Genomic DNA, 21,269 nt, shown 5'->3' on the forward strand with positions numbered 1-21,269 from the left:
AAGATGATGGTTTTAACGCAGATGGCTACTGTATAGAGGTCTGACCCTAATGCAAAGATATTTGTATTTATTAAAGTGGATGCCACAGAAAGAAGCTGAGTGGAGAATAAAAACCATTGCCCCAATATTGACCTTTTAAAATTTTCTGTGAAGGAGTAATAGATTTTTTGTAACAAGCAATCAACATATAAACAAACTTTTTATTGATAACTAACAAGCTTTTTGAAAAAGCATTGGAAAACCTGTGATGTTTATTTGGGGCAATCCTAAAAGCAACTAGCAAGGTGGAACTCTGACTGCTGGCCCACGATTGCCATCCAAATATATCCAACCCAATTATGCAGTTCTAGGAGCTAAATTCCCTTTGCAGTTTCACTAGGAAGCTCAGGAATTGAGTCCTGAATCTAGGGAAATCAAGGAAGAAAGAAATAGTCCCCAACCAATTAAGAGGCTGGATTTAAAAGTTTACTCTGAGCTCCTGCTGGCTGGCACTCCCTCTCTGATTTATTTATTTATTTATTTATTTATATTTATTTTTTATTTTTGAGTGGAATTAAACACTTCCCCAACTTTAGTACAATTTCTCTGCTCAGAGACCAGATTTAAAAACAACAAAACACACACACACACACACACACACACACACACACACACACACACACACTTTTGGGGTGTTTGGCTATCTTTTAGTCAATAATACAGGCACTTATACTGTTAAGTCAGGAATTAAACTTGAAAACAATGTGCCTTTTACAAATGGACACCTTTACCAGGTGACTGAGGTTGGCAGCGTACATCACACATACTCCCTGAGGCTTGAAAATAGTAAATATACCCAGCAGTGGCCCTGTCCTCTCAGCAAGCAGTTATGGTAAAACACTCCTAGGGCGGGTTTGCCCCGAGGGCAAGTGGTGACTTTGAATCATCTAGCTCCAAAGCTTGGCTGCATCAAATAGTTAAAGTGAAAAGGGAAGGAATGTTTTCGTTGGAGAGTCCCAACACAGTTTCCAGCATATTTTCCATTTGCCTGACTTTGCTCTTGGCCCTGAGTGGGGTAGAAGGTGGAGTTTTCTCTACTGGAATCATGAAAATCTCTTCACTGGCATGTGTGCGTTCAGATCTGCTCTGGATATTGCTCATGTTGTTTACTGCAGCTGCGTTTGCTGGGAGCAAATTGTTGTTGTCTTTAGTGAGGATCACTTTGACTGGTGACCGCCTCTACCCTGCCATCGGAGTGGGCATTTTTGTGAGGGGCTTGATGATTCTTTTATTTTTGTTGTGGCTTTTTCACTCCTCATTCCATGTGTTGATTTGGGCTTGTTTGCAAAAGGAGGAAATATTTGGCTCATTCCATTTCACACAGTAAAATCAGCAGCTTACTGGGGGCTGTTTTTGTAACCTAGAAGATAAGTTTTCAAAAGAAATTTGGCAAGCTGTAGGTGTTATTAAGATTTTGTGTGATATGGAGTCACACAACACCAGCCCAAGTGCACGTGTGCCTCACCCTTAACTCTATTTTTAAAAGAAGTTTAAAAATCAAAGCAAAACAAAAAAACCTCCATCAAAATGTTAGGAGGCAACATTTGAGTTCCACAGTCTTCAAATCAATGAAATCCAGAACCAGTGAAATCTTTTTGTTTCTGTAGGAGCTAATATTGATTTCAAAATATATTTATTCTGATAGTAAAAAAACATTATAAATGCTGAGGTGTAATCACCGAGGAAGATCTGGCCACTTCTCCTATTTTAAAGATTATAATTTAGAAACACTGAGCTTTAGATTCAGAGGATTCAAGAAGTTATGAGTTTGTAGAAAATGTTTCTTATTTTTACGTTTAATAACCAGACCCTTGACTGAGAGAGACAGAAACGCATGTGGGTACCTTAATGGGCACAGACTGCCAATGATTCAAGGTGCCTCGCTTTGAATCCTTTTCTGACCACTTCATATGAATGATTATTTTTCTCCTTTGTCAGCATCTTTTGAGAGCTTAGCCTAGCCTCCGAAGAGGCGAGCCTAGAGCTCTGTTTGTCCTTTATTTAGTTTGCATTTGCAGGAATTTTGCTTTATTCTAAGGAAGGAGATAGAGAAAGAGAGTGTGTATGTCAGGCTGCTTCAAAAGCCCACAGCTTCTTGGCTCCAACATGGCTCATGCTCTAGACCCCTTGGCTGTTTGAAATGGGACAGACTCCCATCCAGGGAAGCCCAGAATTCTCCCTATCTGCACCCCGAAATTTCAAAGACATGAAAGTTTCTTGAATGGTATCTTTTTGGTTTGCTTGTTTTTTTGTTAATCCTCACTGGAGGATATTTTTTCCATTGATTTTTAGAGAGAGTGGAAAAGGAGGGAGAGGAGGGGGAGACAGAAAGAGAGAGAGAGAGAGAGAGAGAGAGAGAGAGAGAGAGAGAGAGAGAAGAGAGAGAGAGAAACATCAATGTGAAGAGATGCATGGATTGGCTGCCTCCTGCATATGCCCTAACTGGGGTCGGGGATTGAACCTGCAGTCCAGGTATGTGCCTTTGACCAGAATCAAACCCAAGACCCTTCAGTCTATCCACTGAGTCAAACCGGCCAGGGCTTGAACAGTATCTTACTCATCTTAGAACCCCTTGCCTGCCAAACAATAGAACCTCACTCTCTAGAACTGAATGGCGTGGTAAAGCTTTAATCAGACACATCTCAATTTGAATTTCAGTTCCGCCAATTACAGGCTATGTGATCTTGGTTAATTTATTAGACCTCTCTGACACTCAATTTTTCTCATTTGTGAAATGGAAAATGGTGTTATTATAATATAACTAGAGGCCTGGTGCATGAATTCATGCATGGGTGGGGTCCCGGTTTGCGGGGGGGGGGGGGGGGGGCTCGGGCACGACTGGCCCTTGCTAGCCCAGGATCCGGATCCATCCCGCTGACATTCGTGCCAGCTGTCGGGAGCCATCCGGTGGACACTTTTATATTGTTTCTTCCTTACAGAGCATGTAGGGAGGGGAAGTGGCTGCATTGTCCAAGGCCGACTTCCAGGGGGCCAGTGGCACTGTCGGGATCGTGCCGGTGGCACTGGTCTGTCAGTGCCTGGCCTGTTCTCCAGAGATTGGACCTGCAGGACTACTGAGGGAGTGAGTGGCTGCTTCCGGGCTGGTGGGCCACTGGGACGGGTCAGTCAGCTGAACGGCAATCCCGCTGTGGGAGCACACTAACCACCAGGGGGCAGCACCTGCATTGAGCGTCTGCCCCCTGGTGGTCAGTGCATTTCATAGTGACCAGTTGTTCTGGTCGTTCCGGTTGTTTGGTTGCTTAGGCTTATATATATATACTAGAGGCCCATTGCACGAAGATTCGTGCAAGAATAGGCCTTCCTTCCCCTGGCTTTGCTCCCGGCCACCCAGGAGCCTTTGCAAGTCTTCGCTCCTGGCTGGAGGGCCGCTCCTGTAGATCCCTCCGCCCCCTGCCTTCCCCCTCGTAGCAGGTGTCCTGCCCCGCCTGGCCGCTCTGCGCCTGCATATGCAAATCAACCTGCCATCTTTGTTGGGTTAATTTGCATACTCAGTCCTGATTGGCTGATGGGCATCATGGAGGTATGGTCAATTTGCATATTTCTCTTTTATTAGTGTAGATATTATTACATTAATATACTATAATAACAATACAATTATTGTAATTCCTTGGAGGAGTAAATAAGATAGCACAATGAAAAGTACTTGGCTTTTCATAAGGACCTCTCTCAAAATTGGCAATCCTTTAAATTAGTCTACCAAAGGGTTTTCCCACTAAAAAATTTAATCAAATATACATCTCTTTATCTGCTGGAAAAGCCAAGGACCAAAGTGTTAGACCCACATAGAACAACACCAAAGTAATGAGCTGGGACAATTTACCTGTGTCACTTCCCTACAACAGCAATGACTTCTAAAGACCTTTACAACTGCAAGATCATCACTGCCTTAAAAGAAAAGGGGAGGGAGGGGAGAACTTGGATGATACCTATTCTAGTGGAAATGTCCCTAATGGATATATATTAGCTTGTTATAAACAGCCTTGTAATAGTATCCAATTTCCTTCTATTGAATTTTGCTTTACAAGCAACCTCTGCAGTTATAACTTGATCTGCCCAATGGAAGGGCAAGCCTATACCTGTGCCCAGTGCGCAAGGTTCTCAGACCACATACAGCTCCTGTTATCAGTTTAGATGGAAGTTATCAAAATACCTGCCTAATTAAGCCCGAGAGTCAAGTTTTGGGGCCCAAAAGGAACAAAGTGAGTTTAAAGACTTAGAAGGAATTACCTGGCCCAGAAATTTCAGAATATAAAATTATAATAAGAATAGTTACCACCTATAAATGTTTATTTTGCTATGCTTATCTCATTTAATTCCTGCACCCATTTTTAAAGATAAAGAAATTAAGGATTAGGTAAATGAAGTAACTTGACCTAGCTGATAAATGGAACAAGTACTATTTGAGCACAGGTCTGTCTGCCTCCAAAGCTCTTGCTCTTTTTTTAATCACTGTGCTACACTGACTGTCCTTAACTAAGTCCATTTATTCACTTACTCATCACATGTTTATTGAGTACTTACAATGTGTTAAGCACTGGAAATGAAAGGGTGAATAAGGACACTTTCATGGAGATCCTACAATTTAATAGCAGGAATCTGATATATACAAATACATTAAAAATTGTTCTAGATGCAGTCATAAAATATGAGCAGCAGAGATACAAAGAAGGTATCTTTGTATATATGACCGTTTAGGCAGGTATTAAAAGGTAGGTAGATTTTTACTACCTGGATAAGATCACTTGTGGCAGAGAGACCAGTATGGAGGGGAAGGACCTGTAGGCAAAACCAGAAAGTTGTACTGGAGGAACTGCAGACGAAGGATTGGAGGGGTGATAAAAAAGATGAAACAGCCCTAACCAGTTTGGCTCAGTGGATAGAGTGTCGGCCTGTGAACTTAAGGGTCCCAGATTCGATTCCGGTCAAGGGCATGTACCTTGGTTGCAGGCACATCCCCAATAGGGGGTGTGCAGGAGCCAGCTGATTGATGTTTCTGTCTCATAGATGTTTCTGACTCGCTCTCCCTCTCCCTCTCCCTTCCTCTCTCTAAAAAATCAATAAAATATATTTAAAAAAAAGACCAGATGGATGGGAAGAGGCCTCAGGTGCCATGCTAAAGAGTTTGGGTGTTAGCTGAAGGAAATGGAGAGTCTTGTGGACTCTTAAGGAGATTAGAGTCATGATTAGATTTAGTTTTAGATAACTCAATAAGTACAACTATAGGAAAGGTACCGTAGAGTTGGGTATATTATAGAAGAGTACAATGAGTCTGGTACTTGTGATCGGGTCATTATACATCTATTAATATACACTTGTCCTCTCCTGAGACCACCAGATCTTTTCCCTTGAAAAACAGCACACAATGAGTTTCTTAATTATGTATTAGAGAACTGGTTTTTTGAAAAGTGTATGTTGGAGGATGTGTGTGTATGTGTGAAATGCATTTGTGCCTAGCATTTCAGCCTATTTGGAGATTCTTTTGTAATATGATTATATTATTTATCAAATTAGCTCTCTTTCATCTTTCTATCATTTTCAAATATGGCAACAATGTTTTCTAATTCTGTTTAAATATAGATATATCATACATTCCTATAGCATAAAGTTCAAACTCTTTATTATAATCCTATCTAATAAAAGAGTAATATGCAAATTAACCATCACTTCGCAATAAAGATGGCAGCGCCCACAGCCAATAAGGAGGGAATATGCAAATTGACGCAACAAAGATGGCAGCGCCAGCCAGAGCTATGGAGCCAACCGGAGCGGGTGGGATGAGAGTGGGCAGGAGGTGGAGGCTTGGCTTTCTTGGTCGCCCCAGCTGGCTCCATGGCCGCTGCCCAGACAAAGCCATAGTGGCAGGGCCAAGGCATAGGTGGTTAGGGGTGATCAGGCCAGCAGGGGGGTGGGGGGCAGTTGGGGGTAATCAGGCTGGCAGGGGGGAAGTTGGGGGCAAGCAGGCTGGTGGGGGGCAGTTGAGGGTGATCAGGCTGGTGGGGGGGCAGTTGGGGGCAATCAGGCCAGCAAGGGGGGGCAGTTGGGGGTGAGAAGGCCAATGGGGGGCAGTTGGGGGTGAGCAGGCTGGTGGGGGGGCAGTTGGGGGCAATCAGGCCAGCAAGGGGGGGCAGTTGGGGGTGAGAAGGCCAATGGGGGGCAGTTGGGGGTGAGCAGGCTGGCAGGCAGAGTGGTTAGGGGCGATCAGGCAAGCAGGCATGTGAGCAGTTAGGAGCCAGCAGTCTCAGATTGCAAGAGGGACGTCCCAGATTGGAGAGGGTGCAGGCCAGGCTGAGGGACAACCCCCCCCATCCTCATGCATGAATTTCATGCACCGGGCACTAGTTTTTATATGGGACTGATATCCTGACACCAGTCTTTCTAGCTCATCTCAAGCCCTTCTCTACATACCTTATATTTTATCACATCAAACTACTTTTGGTTTTGTTCAGGCCTTATATTTTCAAATGTCTATACCTTTGCCCATGCTGTTCTAGCTGTCTGAAAGACTATCCTACCCCTTAGACAGGATCCCTCACTTATCTTTGTATTTTACATAGTTCTGTAACAATATTATCATAAGACATTATGCTCGACCTTGGCTAGAAGGGCAGGGACTCAATTCTATTTATCTTTTTGTCCTGGAGTATCAAAACATAGTGGATGGCCTATTGTTGGAGCTAACTAAATCAAGTTTATTTTGCAGAACAAAATCATAGCATACTAAAAATATAAAGCATGAACAACATATCCTTTGCTGCTCTGCTTTTAAATGACTGATCAATCAACAGTTAACACTTTCCTGCCTTCCTTAGTAAAGGTTTATTGACTACAGGGAGCTCTAGTTTTTAGAACAGCAAAAAATAAAATAAAAAATAAATAAATAAGGACTTTTACTAGTACTCATGTTTTTTAGGAAAGCTATTGAAGCAAAGTTCTAAACTTCCACTGTCTCTAGTGATCATTTTAGTATTTCTAGGTACTAATGAATCAAGTGTGTACAAAATAAACATTAAATATACACATCAAACTTTTAAATTTTGAAATTTGAACTTGGATTTAAATATCAAAATTTTTTCTCTTTTGAGCTACCATACTGAATAGTGTCTCCAATCTGTTTTTGATTGTAATATAAATAACTCAATCAGACACTAAAAACCTTTAAAAAATATTTTTCTTGATTTCAGAGAAAGGCAGGGAAAGGGAGAGAGAAATATCAATGATGAGAGAGAATCATTGACTGGCTGCCTCCTGCACACCCCCAGGCATGTGGCCTGACTAGGAATCAAACCCTGGGTCAATGCTCAACCATTGAACTACACTGGCCAGGTAAGAACTGAAAACCTTTAAAGATGAATCCATAATACTACTTTTCTATCAGCCAAATATAGTGCTATTAGAATTCTGAAAAATTAAAAGAGAAGACTATTTCGGTTGATTATTGTTTTTTTTAAAAGTCTACATTTTTAATGTAGCCAAGTACAAAACACTTAGGTCTGTGGAACGAAAAAGGAAAAATAGCTGTGATATATACTACATTGTGATTGTAATGCATCTTGATAAGTTAATAAGCCCTTTCTAGACAAGAGTGTTGCTGTGCAACATGCTTAGATTGAGCATGTCGATAAGATACATTTTAAGTGTCTGGTTTTTCATAGAATATATATATATATATATATATATATATATATTCCATCTATTCTCTGGTATTCTTGTTTTTAAGAGTTCTATACTTTCTTGACTTTGGTTAAAATGATTACACATTGATGTCTGGACTCATTTTAAGAAAGAGGTACTGTAAATCTATGTGAGCACCAAGATAAATTTAAATGTGATTAAACCTGTGTTTAAACACATTTTTTCAGGGGCTGAATGTTTTTAAATGCTTAAACACTGTGGGGTGGTGGGGTGGTGGGGTGGTGGTGGTGGTGGTGGTGTAGATTTTTAGAATGATTCTCATAATTAAATGTTTAGTTTTTTCTTGACTTAAACTCCCCAAATTAAGTCTTTTAAACCTAGAATAAAGATATATATATATACCCATAACAAGTTAGTGTTAATTGCACTTATAAAACACAGCATTTAAGTCTTCTGATAAGCCTTTTTTAGAACTAACATCTAACATTTTATATTGTAACAAATTTATGGATTATTCTGCTTGCCTCATTGTTTTCTGCTTCCATGCCTATTTTGCTATGCAGAAGCTTTATGTCAATTTACTTTCTGAGCCGTTTAAGACCAAACCAAATTATTCCTTCAGCACATTTTAAACAATCCCTTAAAGACTTCTTTTTCTTGGCTATGTTTCCAATCTTGGCTTATCACTATAATATTTCATGCTCCATGCTTCTGAAAAAATTCAATATTCAAGAACAAAGTAATCCAGAGCTTTACTTCATTTCAGTCTTTTTATGTCCTAGGGCTGTCCCAACTCAACGACCCAGTTTTTATTGTGTCACATCTCTCTGTTGCTGACTGTGACCAGCCTGCCTAATCCTTTTCCCTCCCTTATCAGTTTTCCCTTAATTCAAAAATCTTTTTTTTTTTTTTTAAATTCTTTGCACTTCTCCTTCAGCAGCTTTTAGATTTTTTTCCTCCTTGGGAGACTCAGAGTTCCTGTGGTAGCTGCACAGAAACAAAGATGAATGGGTAACTGAGGTCCATAAGTCTGTCCTTATCAAACTTCGTATTATACTATCTTTAGAATTGTAGGTGGTGAGTGGCAGAAAGTGGATGTTACAATTTGGCACTATGCATCAAGGGTCCTTAAAAATGTTCATAGCCTATGATCTAGCAATTTTGATAGCTTCTTCATGAAAATGAATCATCTAAGATATGGAAAAAGCCTTATGCATAAGATATTCATTATAATGTTATGTATAAAAGCAAAAGAAGAAACAACACAAATACCCAACAATAGGAAATAAGTTAAATCACTGCCTATCTACTTGGTGGAATATTGTGCAATCATTCAAGATGATGGTTGTGTGACTATGGAGAAAGATGGATAAATATTTATAATGTTCTTAGAAAAACAGGGTACAAAATTGTAAGTGCTGATGATCACAACTATGTTTTTAAAAAGCATTTATAGCCCAGCCGGTGGTTAAATGTCAACCTATGAACCAGGAGGTCAGGGTTTGATTCCCTGTCAGGGCACATGTCCAGGTTGCGGGTACGATCCCCAGTGTGTGGTGTGGCGTGCAGGAGGCAGCCAATTGATGATTCTCTCTCATCATTGAGGTTTCTCTCTATCCTTCTCCCTTCCTCTCTGAAATCAATAAAAAAAAATTTTTTAAAAAGCATTTATAAAGTAAAAACTGCAAGGAAACATGGCATTTGCTAACAGTTGGTCTTTTAAGGTGGTGGAATTATAGATTTCTGTTCTTTAGTCTCAAAATCTTGATTCAATTTCTTTTAAAATTTAAGTTTTTAAAAACTATCATCTTAACTGATCAAAATTAAGAATAATTTAGGTAGATTATCCTATATAATAAAGAGGCAATATGCAAATTGACCCTCACACTGTCATACAAGATGGCCTCCCCCATGTGGTCAAAGATGGCCACCACAAGATGGCTGGCAGGGGAGGGTAATTGTGGGCAATCAGACCAGCAGGGGAGGGCAGTTGGGGGTGACCGGGCTGGCAGGGGAGGGCAGTTGGGGGTGATCGGGCCAGGAGGGGAGGGCAGTTGGGGGCAATTGGGCTGGCAGGGGAGCAGTTAGGCACCGATCAGGCTGGCAGGGGAGTGGTTAGGGGGTGATCAGGCTGGGAGCCAGCAGTCCTGGATTGTGAGAGGGATGTCTGACTGCTGGTTTGGACAGTTGGACATCCCCGGAAGGGTCCCAGATTGGAGAGAGTGCAGACTGGGCTGAGGGACAACCCCCCCCCCTCCCCCCAGTGCACAAATTTCATGCACTGGGCCTCTAGTGTTAAATAAAATGTATAAAAGACTATTTTAGACAGAGTTCTATTTAAGTTTAATAACCTAACCATTCGAGGGAGTGTTCAATAAGACAATCAGTATGTCATTTTGTTTACCGTTGTGTGTAAATCCCCAAAAGAATGAGTTGGGAAAAAACGTTTGCTACCTATTTTAAAATGTAAAATAAAAAGTTTTTGAAACTTGAATATGTCCTACTTAAATTATTTTACTGCCACTGACTTTATCTAGGCCAGCGTGTTCTGTCTGAAGTTACTGCATCAAGTTCTTCCTTTAGTCCAACCCTTTGAATCCATTTTCCACACTGTCTTCTGAGAGAGACCTTTCTGAAATCTAAATCTGTTTGTGACATTTCACTGTTTAAACTACTCAGGGATTCAGAATATTAAAATCTTTAGCATAGCTTACTAGCTCCTCCTAAGCTTCTCTACCTTATTTTGTGCCCTTTCTTCTCATGCACCCTTCCCACCAGGCTTTACCAAACTACATGTAATACCTGAGACAGTACTCAGTCACTATGATTTCTGTCTCTTAATACTGAAATTAACACTTAATACCCATTCATTCTCCAAATCTCAAGTGGTACTTTGTTTAGGAAGGCTTCTCAGATTTCTCATCTTTCATAAGTCTCTTCTCTGTAATCCTACAGTGCCCCCATCACACTGTGCTGTCAATGATTTGCTTATCTGCTTTTTCCACCAGGCATTAAACTTTCATTATTGTGTGGGCAGGCAAGTTCCAATAAGTGTGTATGCGTTTATTTATTTAATTAAATTTATTAGGGTGACATTGGTTAATAAGATCATATAGGTTTCAAGGGTATTATTTCTGTGGTACATGATCTGTATATTGCATTGTGTGCCCATCACCCAAAGTCAAATCATCTTCCATCACCACATATTTGGCCTCCTTTACCTTTTACTATCCCTCCACCCCCTTCCCTCTGGTAACCACCATACTGTTGTCTGTGTCTATGAGTTTCAGTTTTATATCCACATAAGAGTAAAACTATATGGTTCTTAGCTTTTTCTGACTTGTTTCATTCAGTATATTTTCAAGGTCCATCCATGTTGTCCCAAATGGCAGTATTCATCTTTTCTTATTGCTGAGTAGTATTCGTATGTACCATGTCTTCTTGATCCAATCCTCTATCAAAGGACACTGGTTCTCTTCATGTCTTGGCCACCGTGAATAATACTGCCATGAACATATGTGTTTAACTGCACTCTCACCTTCCATGTCTCCTCCCTGTGCTCTGACAATGAGAGGAATAGTGTATGCTAACTGATGAAGATGGAGGGCCAGTGTACTAATCCTGAACACTTAAGAGCTAGGAACAAAGAGGGGAGATATGCCGGGAGCCAAGGTGCTTCGCAGGTAGAAACTCATTCAATGCACCTCTCTGATGAAGTCAGATTTTTCTATTTTGTCTTAAGATTGTCTTACAAATATTTTACCTTCCACATGGGAGCACATCTTATTTGTCTCCACTATTCGTTGCACATATTAGACATTCAAACATGTTGATTAAAATCCAATTTAAAAAATCATTCTGATTTACAGAAATTTACATCTATTTTGTGATGAGAAAGACTGGAAGAAAATGTAAAACGCAAAATATTTGTGAAGCTCAACATCCTAACTAGAAATATTCAGAACAGTGTTATGAAGCCCTAGGGAGAAAGATGTAATAGAATTAAGGATAAACAAACTTATTCAAATAAAATAATGGACTCCCTAAATTCCAAATGTGCTGGCATGTAAATATCTTCTCAACCTCAATTTTCATATGCTTACATAGGTATATTCCAATAGCAAATATTGGTAAAGCCTAACACAAAACCATGGTTTTACTGTTTGGATAAAAAACAAATGACTTTGTCATGTTCTCCTTAATATCTTTTACCCCACCCTTATTATGTCTGTATTTTAAGCAATATTGTTATTATAGCAAAAACATTTTTGGAGAATTTTAATAAGCCAAATTTATTTTTCCAAAATTTTTATAGTCTTTGAATTTTTTTGACTCCAGTATTTTAGTCATTAATCTCTTAATCCTAAATTAAAGTTCAAATGTGTCAGAGTCTCCATTATTTAAAACAAAACTTTGCAAACAATTGTTAAAAAGTCTTTCTTGATCGTCCCCTTAGTTTATCTGTTAAGTAAATTTAGTGTTCTTATTTTACTTTTTTTTAATAGATTCACTCATCTATTCCTATCTGAAAACAAATCCAGAGAAATATAAGTTCTAAAAAACTTTCCACACAGAATTCCATTTTGAATTTCAAGTTATTGGAGTACACCTAGTGAATATTTTGGTATGAGGAAAAGTTTAATCAACCAATGCATGTGGAGGGCTGGGGGAGGGGGCGGTGGTGTCCTTGAATTGTGTAATAAAAAAACACAGAAATAAAATTAGCATAAATAGTTTGGTCGGGTGTAATTAAGAGTGGGAAGTGAAAACATTTTCAAAAAGTAAGCAATATAAGAATAAATAATGCAAAGCATGGAAAACCTAAGATGAGCATGAGAAGGGAAATTGGAAAAAAATTTTTAAGGTAGCTATAACAATTTCTCAGTATAAAGGCACATTTTTTTTTTTATAGTAAAGAAGATATATTTGTCCTTCCTTATCTGAAGTTTTGCTTTCTGCAGTTTCAATTATCCATGGTCAAGCATGGACTGAAAATATTAAATGGAAAATTCCAGAAATAAGGCCATGAGTTTTAAATTGTGCCCTGCTCTAAACAGCATGATGAAATCTAGCGCTATCCTCCTCTGCCTGGGATGTGAATACCTTTGTCCAGCATCTCCACACGGTAGATGCTACCGATCATTAGTCAGTTATCAGATCAACTAATATTGCAGCGTTGTTCAAGCATCCCTTATTTTACTTAATAATGGCCCCAGAGTGCAATAGTGATGTTGATAATTAAGCTATGCCAAAGAGAAGCTATGAGTGCTCTCAAGTGAAAAGGAGAGTACAGTACAATGTTTTGAGAGGCCACATTTGTATAACTTTTATTACAGTATATTGTTATAATTGTTCTATTTTATTTTTGTTATTGCTAATCTCTTGCTATACCTAATTTATAAACTTTAGCATATACATATGATAAAGGGGATAAGGGGAGACTACTGTATATCCATTAAGACAATCCTATACTTAAAAATAATGTTCAGATACACCCAAACAATTTGCTCTTACCTGAATTTCCTTAAATGTTTTTCCTATTAGCAAGGGAGCATGCTTATTAAGTCCCTTTGGTCACCTTAGCTCTCGCTATGGATTCATAGGCACCCTGGTTTTCAAATCAACACTCATATGAATTTATTGGGTATGAAGCAGTTCTTCAGTGAATAATGGTTTAGTAGATGAGGTCACAAGGACTAATGTGCTTAGTATAGTGCCTACTACAAAGAAGCTATCTATTTTTTCTCCTTCCATCCTTTGCAACTCTGTATAAAAATAAAACCATGCCCAAAAGAACTGTACAAGACAAGCATGATTTATTATAAATACTTTAACATAAATATTTTATAATGTATTATAAAGACATTTAGCACACCACCATAAATACTGAACATGGTTTTATGAAAGTTACAAATTTTATTATAAAAATATTTCCTAAATACCATGATAATCCACTTGTTTTCTTCTTAACCTCAGGACAACAGCTGAGATTAGGTTATAATTTAACCCTAGCAGACATGAAAATGTGGTGTCTTGGTTTACAAATATAGTCTAACACACCAGAATATTGATAAGGATTTCCATGTACTCCAGATGAACTGCCAAGATATGGCTAGCTGAGGCATCTCAGAGGGAAGGGGGTGGGTGGGAGGAGATTAACCAAAGAACTTATATGCATGTATACATTACCAAGTACACAGATAATAGGGTGGTGAAGGCCAGGGGCGAGGCGGAAACTGGGTGTAAGGAGGCAATGGGGGATAAAAAGGGGTACATGTGTAATACTCTCAACAATAAAGATTAAAAAAAAAAAACAAGTTTAAAAGAAATATACACATTTCTAACTAGAAATGTTAAAGGTACTAACTAGAAATATTACAGTAAAGCTGGTAAACTGTGACCACCAACACAGAAATCTGCAAACCTGAGAAAGCCAACAACTTCAAAAAAATTAAGATATTTGGCATCATGTGATCATCATCTCGGATTTAGGGTTGACTTACTGCTTTCATACTGTAGAGTCTATCACTGCCCTCATCCTTGTGAGAGGGTTAACCTGAAACGCAGGCAGATAGGCAGGGGTCCAGTGGAACATAGGCAGGGGCAGACAGGGCAGTTTGAGCCAGCCTCGTCACAAAAACCAACCAAGCAGAAATAATAAAATGTTTCTGGACTCAAAGCGGGAGGCATGGGAAAACAAGGGTGGGCCTGCAGTCACAAGGTGTACGAACGTATAGAAACAGAAAAAGTTCAGGATAGGAACACAGAAAGAACACATAGAAACAGGGAAAGTTCAGGCCTGTTGCTGGGCAAAAACAACCGAGGGAATCAATCAGGTGACGACACAGGTAGACCTAGAGCAGGCTTGTAGCAAATATATACCCCTGGACTACAAGGCTCTCACGGGAAGCCCACTATTGGTTCCCCCTCTCCGTGCGGGGAGGCTGAATCTGCTTGTAATAAATTTTCCACACTTTTGCTAATCTTCTGGCCCAAGGAGCTCATTCCTGGGTGACACAAGACATGACCCGGAAAACACCTCGGCTCACGTTCCCGGTTATCACTTGGACTTTCCGAGCTTGAGAGTATACAAGTCCAAACACTTGCTTTGTCCTTTTTCTCATGCTACATCTCTGACGTGTTCCTAACTCACAGTCTTCTAGAATGAGCTTTCAGTTTTCACTAAACAGCACTGGGTCAAATCTCTTCTATACAGGATCTCATTGTTCTCATGCCTCCTCTATTCGCAGAGAGCCGGTCAAAGTCTTGGAGGTGGAAACGAGTGGCCAACTGATTTACCATTTTCCTCAAGGTAAGAAATGCTGAAACAACTTGGAAAGTAAGGAACGTAGTGAAGACAATGTGTATCGCTTTTTCCAAGGGCAGATTTGTTAGGCCTTCATTAAAGAGCAAGAAAAGAATTAAAGGCAACTGCAATAGAAGGCTCAAAAGCCAGAAGCCAGCTAACTCAGGAACCTGAAATGACACACATTGAAAGTAATCAGATCAGTCAAGTATACTCTTTTGTTCACACAGATAAGCAAATCCTTAGCACTACTGTGAACCTACATTGTGAGCTCTGTCAAAGTATAACACGGCCCTTGTCCGCAGAGAACTTATAGTCTAGATTAGAAGAGAAAACTAACTTATGTGACAGCCCTAGAATACTACACCTTAGTGAATAGTTAAATGTGTCACTTAGAAATATTGACTAAGTGCTACAAGAAGATAAGAGACTGACCAGAGTAGGTGAAAGAATTCAGGATGTAGGCTTTTAAAGCTGGGTAGAAGGAGGAAGAGGCAAGAAGATGTAGGATGAGCATGACTGAGAATCAATATGTCAACCTGGAAGAGATGTTTAGTTTAGAAAATAGCAAGAAATACTGTGAGATAGGCTGGGTGGGGCCTAATTATGAAGGGCCTTTTAGAAAACCTTGGGAATCTTTAGGCATTATCCCTAAACTCTGGTAACTACCTGTAAATGCTTAGGTAGCTTGATGGTTCAGAAAACATGTGCCCAGCATAGGAAATAAGTTTATAATTTCTCCTCATTTTCTTGTTAATCCTCACCTGAGGATATGTTTTTATTGATTTTCAGAGGGAGAATAAGCAAGAGAGAGAAAGAGAAAGAGAGAAAGAGAAACACTGATGTGAGAAAGAAACATCAATCGGTTTCCAATCAGGGATTTCCAACCCGAAACCTAGGTATGTGTCCTGACCAGGAATTGAACCCACAACTTTTTAGTGCCCGGGATGACACTCTAACCAACTGAGCCATTCTGGCCGGGGCCCCCATTTTCTTATTCAGGATCCAAATGAACGTGTTTAATTGACTGAGTATTTTCAAGACTGGTGAGAAGAGGGAAAATGATCAATTCTTAAGTGCTTACTATGTTCAGGTACTTTATATAAATTACTAGAGGCCCAATGCATGAATTCGTGCACAGGTGGGGTCTGGCCAGCCCACCAACCTCCAGCGTCCCCTCCCCCTTGCTGGCCCGGACCCGATCAGGGCGGAGGGGCTGATCAGGGGTGGGGCCAGCTGGGGGGAGGGGCCGCAGGCAATTGGCTGGCCGGCCCCACCCCCTAGTCAAGCTCCCTGTCGAGGGGACAATTTGCATATTAGCCTTTTATTATACAAGGATTTCATTTAATTCCAACCAACTTGTGAAGTAAATATTTTCCCCATTTTATTTACTTATTTATCTATTTATTTTCCCCAATTTACATATGAAGAAACCAAGGCTAACAAGATTAAGTAAACAGATCATAGTGACAAAAGAAGTAACCTTGGAGCCAGGCCTTAACTATAGGCCTTTGCTCCTTCCACCACAGAGCACTGCCCTTTCCTTGCTATGGAAACCTTATTGCATTTACGTGTAGCACTGAAAGAAAGGGAAGAAGAGCCTACCTTTTCCTGTAGGTTACCCATGTAGCCCAGGTACAGCCTGATAGCTTCAATTAAGGTTATGAGGATGATAATAGTGACCACAATGAATTTGTAGTAATCAGGCAGAATTGGATACTAAAGAAAACAAAAATAAACATGTTTGTAAAATCTCACATATAGTAAAAATGACCTGAGATAGAAATAAAATATTAAGAACTTGGATTTTATTGACAATGTAACAATGCCAGGGGATGAGCAGAAGAGACCTTAGCAGAAGTATTAAAGTTTAGACTTACTTTCATTTGAAGCATCATAATGCTGCTCACCCACCAAAGTGGGAAAAAGTAAGCATTAAAATAAAGTGACATCTGCAATGCTAAACTGGAAACCACTTCATTATCTACAATAGAAACAGAGAGAAAAGGGACAAACTCTTATTTCTGGTCTATGCCCTATAAAGCCTTTAGTTCCCTAGAAACACTATGATATTGGCTCAACAAAACTACAAATGTTATGCATCTTTATAATTATTGCCAGTACAAGGAAATATTCACCATCATATTATTTAGTTCATATATTGGTTACTTGGGGGTTTGTTTCAAACTTTTCAATTACTTTAGCATTTTGCCATTACAGTCTGCTTTCTGCACACTATTGGTATAGATTAAATGTAGACTATCAATATAAATCCTACTGAGACACAATAATTATCATTACCAACTTTGTAGAGTTCTATGTAAAGAGCTCATAAAATAAATACATAAAATACAGAATGCTACTCTCTCATAAATAAATATCATATAAAAAAGAATCTCCCCAAATTATAATTAGACACACCCCTTTTCAGCATACCTTAATCCCACCCACTCATTAATACCCAATTAAATGCCACTTTTTCCATAATTTTTTTTCTTGATTATATTCCCCAACTCCAGTAGATATCTTGTTCCTTGGTAGGTATTTACCACTCTAACCTGTGTACAGGAGGGTTAGCAAAGAACCATACTTCCCTCACTGAAGACAGCCTGGTGTGCTGAAGAGATCGTGACCTTTGGCGTCCAAGTAAACCCTGAATTCCCCAATCTCCCCAGTAACTCTGGATGCCAGACTTGAGATAAGCTATTTAACCTCTTTGTCTGTCAATTTCATCTGAAAAATGGTAACATTAAAGTTATCTCACAGATTGCTTGTGAGGATTAGAGAGAATACAAATTATTTCACCCTAGCACCATGCGTGGCCCTCAGGAGGCACTCAGTAAATGTATGTTCCCTTTCCTTTTCTTTCACTGATATACAGGCTCAATGTAAACACACACCACATTCTACCCACTTTTGAGATCCCCAGAGAACCTAGCATCTTACTTTAAACTGGTAAATATTAAATACACATAAGCAGAATGAATTATGAAAACACTGTCATATGGACATCGTCAGTGTAGCTATTTGTAGTACATGAGTTTCATTTATATAAGGCTGATTACATAATATTTTGCTTTTGTGTAAGGGAGAAGGGTCCTAAATTAAGAATTTTTAAAAAACTAAGCCCTACATTTGCATCCTAAATTTACTAACAGGAACAGACACATATTTAGAAATCAATTGCTCTAAATGTAAGAATTTACAAGGGCTCTAAAATAAATTTCTTAAAAACAGATTGTTTTCTTTTTCTCCACAACTTAGTATTTTATATCTGTCATTTAATAATTTTAAAACATAAGGAATAATCATGGTCTCACAGCAAGGTTTTCTTTAGCTCTAAGAATATGCCTGATAATGATCTACTTTTTAAATGTTTGTTTTTTTTAAATTGATTTTAAAGAGAGGAAGGGAGAGGGATAAAGAGAGAAACATCAATTGGCTGCCTCCTCCATGCTCCCTACTGGGGATCTAGGGATGTATTCTGACCAGGAATCAACTGGTGACTTCTTGGTTTATGGATCGACCATTAACCACTGAGCCACACCAGCTGCATTGATCTACTTTTTGAAATCGTTATTATGATGTACTTTGCTTGCACCTATTTATTAATTTACCACTGATAAAGGGATGAATTCTTAAAATCTGTTAAATCTGAAGGCAACTCTCCATCCTAGGATTTTTTTCATAATAATAATGCAACTCTTGGTCAGCTGTGGACATGGTAATGATATACACTTGTAATTACAGTACAAATAAACCTACTCCAGATCCACAAAGAAAATGTGGAAAAACAATGATAAAATTTAGTATCTTTAGAGAAGAAACTATAGTCAAATTTTGCAAAGCAAAGAAGTTTGTGTTAAAAATTTTTGTACAATAACATTTTAAGAGTTATGCTCTGTATTTCAGCAGATCAAACTTATAATCATGCAACTGAAAATCAAGTTAATATGTAAATGAACATTGAAAGCACAGACATGAATTTACTAAATTTTGCAAAAGTACACGTTGAGTTCTGTAAATAGAATTTAAATTAAAACATATATAATATAAATCAGGGATAGGCAATCCACCAGCCAGCTGCCTGATTTTGTATAGCAAGTGAGCTTTTTCACATTTTTTAATGGCCGGGGGGGGGAAAAAAAAAATCAAAGAATAATATTTTTTGACACTGAAATTCTTATGAAATTCAAATTTTAGTATCCACAAATAAAGTTTTATTGGAACACTGCCATGTCTGCCTAAGTACCATTATCTATAGCTGTCACAGAGATCTACCACGTACAAAGTCTAAATATTTACTATCCAGCCCTTTACAGAAAATGTCTGCTGACCCCTGATACCTTGCATCATCAGATTCTAGAGCCTGTTAAGCCTTAGCTTTAGAAATCAGAAAAGTAAAAACCTAATTTCTCACATTATGTTTTTTTTTTTTTTTTTTGCTGTACATCCTAAATTTGGGGGGCCAGGCAGGTCATGACGTTGAAAAAAATACAACTATGGAAACTGACTTTACTTTTCTCTGACCCTTTTAAAATTCCTAAACCAAGAAAAGAGGAGATGATTTCTATTTCCTGCAGAATTCGGGGATAAAAGCGTACGGATGTGGTTGGCCGTATGTTGTCTATCATCCTGATTTAAGAAGGGGAAACTGGAGGAAATCGCGTGATGACTTGTTGTCAGGTTGCACGATGTAGCATCACGGCATTTAGTCAGCAGATTTGGTGAAAGAGCCATCCCTAGGGGCGGGGAAGGAAAGAGCCATCCACAGGGGCGGGGAAGGAGAGGGCAGGGCAGCAGGAGCTCTGAGGAAGGCGATGCTAGTGTGGCCGCTGTCACTATAGCGGTTTAAAACGACTCACTGAAAAAACTTCTTTCCATCTCTTCCGCCAGAAAACCGCCTGGTGGTGGAACGTCCTTGTTCTGCTAGGAAAGTTGCAAAGGAAAATTCTTCTTACCGGGGTGGGGGGTGGGGTGCGGGGGTTGGGAAGGGGCCATTCCCTCCATCTAGGGGCTGAAAGAGCCAGGGCCGCCTCCGCAGAGGGCGCGGGGCCCGACGTGGGCTGCGAAAGCGGCTTTTATAGCATATATATATATAATATTTTTTTTTTTTTTTTTTTTGAGAAAGGCCAGCTCCACCTCAGCTGCCCAGCTTGGAATTCGCGGGCCAGGCCTCAGCACGACCAGCCCAGCACCGGCGGCCACCAGGGGCCTGAGGCGTCCCAGCCCAGCCCTCGGCCTGGCCGCTCCTCCAAGGGGCTCCGCACTGCGGCACCCGCCGACGGCGAAACCGCCATTTTGGGTCCTGGCAACATCCGCGCGCCGAACCCGCGCAGGTCCTCGGCGGCCACACTCCCGGCGCTGGGCCTCGGCCACTCACCCGGACCTTCGCTGTACTCGGGCTCGGTCCGGTTTGAGTCCCTGAACATGGTCCGACTGAAGTTCCCCAGCCGCAGGCGGACCGGTTCTGGCAGCTCCATGGCCTGGTTTCTGGACCTCTGGCGGCGGGGTGTGCGGTTCCCAAGGCAACCGGGGGCGCCGGGGGCTCCGGCGCGCGCAGCCGCACAGCGCAGCCCCGCGGGGCGCGAGTTGTGAGCCTGGAGCCTGGAAGGAAGCGAGGATTTGGGGGAAAGCGGGTTCCTGCTGGGAGCCTTGGCCGGACGCAGTAGGGCAGATGCCTTCGTCCTGTTGTAAGCCCCGATATCTTAAAAAACAAGTAGAAATCATAATAAATGACCTGGGTTTGGGTTGTGATAGAAGGAGCCCTCACCCCTTGCTAGGAGATGCCACCTTTCTGGAAGGAAGTAGAGAAGGAATGCAGAGCTTAAAAAATGTTCATGACCCAGTAGCTCCTGTTCTAGGACTACGTATGTGTAATATATAATATTCTAATCATATGTAATAGTAAGTGTTCCTAGAAAAGTGTATATATATTCACTATGTATGTGTAATGTATGTATATATTTACATACACATACACATTTGATGGAATACATTGCTGCAGCTTTAAAAAAACACATGCTTGCAATGAATATTTGATAAGGATTAATTTCAAGTAAAAATAAAAAACAGAAGTAAAACTAAATAGAAGTTAGCCTAATTTAGCAAAATGTATGTAAATATGTGGGGAGCAGAAGGGGAGGAGGTAGCACAAGTGGGTTTGGGGTGATTTAAAATTTTCAAAACATTTTTGTATTTTTCAGCTTCCTCTCAAGTAAGATGTATTATTATTATTATTATTATTATTATTATTATTTAAAACCTAGTT

General features: G+C 39.9%; 1 protein-coding gene across 1 annotated transcript; it reads right to left on the minus strand.

Moving 5' to 3' along the window:
- Positions 1-14,731: 14,731 nt before the first annotated feature.
- Positions 14,732-20,537, minus strand: TMEM17 (transmembrane protein 17). The gene is made up of 4 exons (XM_008147560.3): positions 20,382-20,537; positions 16,879-16,982; positions 16,604-16,717; positions 14,732-15,168 (listed from the first exon to the last, which is right to left on the minus strand). The coding sequence occupies exons 1-4, from the start codon at positions 20,479-20,481 to the stop codon at positions 14,890-14,892; spliced, it is 597 nt and encodes a 198-aa protein (XP_008145782.1). The 5' UTR covers positions 20,482-20,537; the 3' UTR covers positions 14,732-14,889.
- Between the last annotated feature and the right edge of the window lie 732 nt (positions 20,538-21,269).

This window comes from Eptesicus fuscus, chromosome 16, assembly GCF_027574615.1.
Source record: "Eptesicus fuscus isolate TK198812 chromosome 16, DD_ASM_mEF_20220401, whole genome shotgun sequence".
NCBI classification, from domain to species: Eukaryota; Metazoa; Chordata; class Mammalia; order Chiroptera; family Vespertilionidae; genus Eptesicus; species Eptesicus fuscus.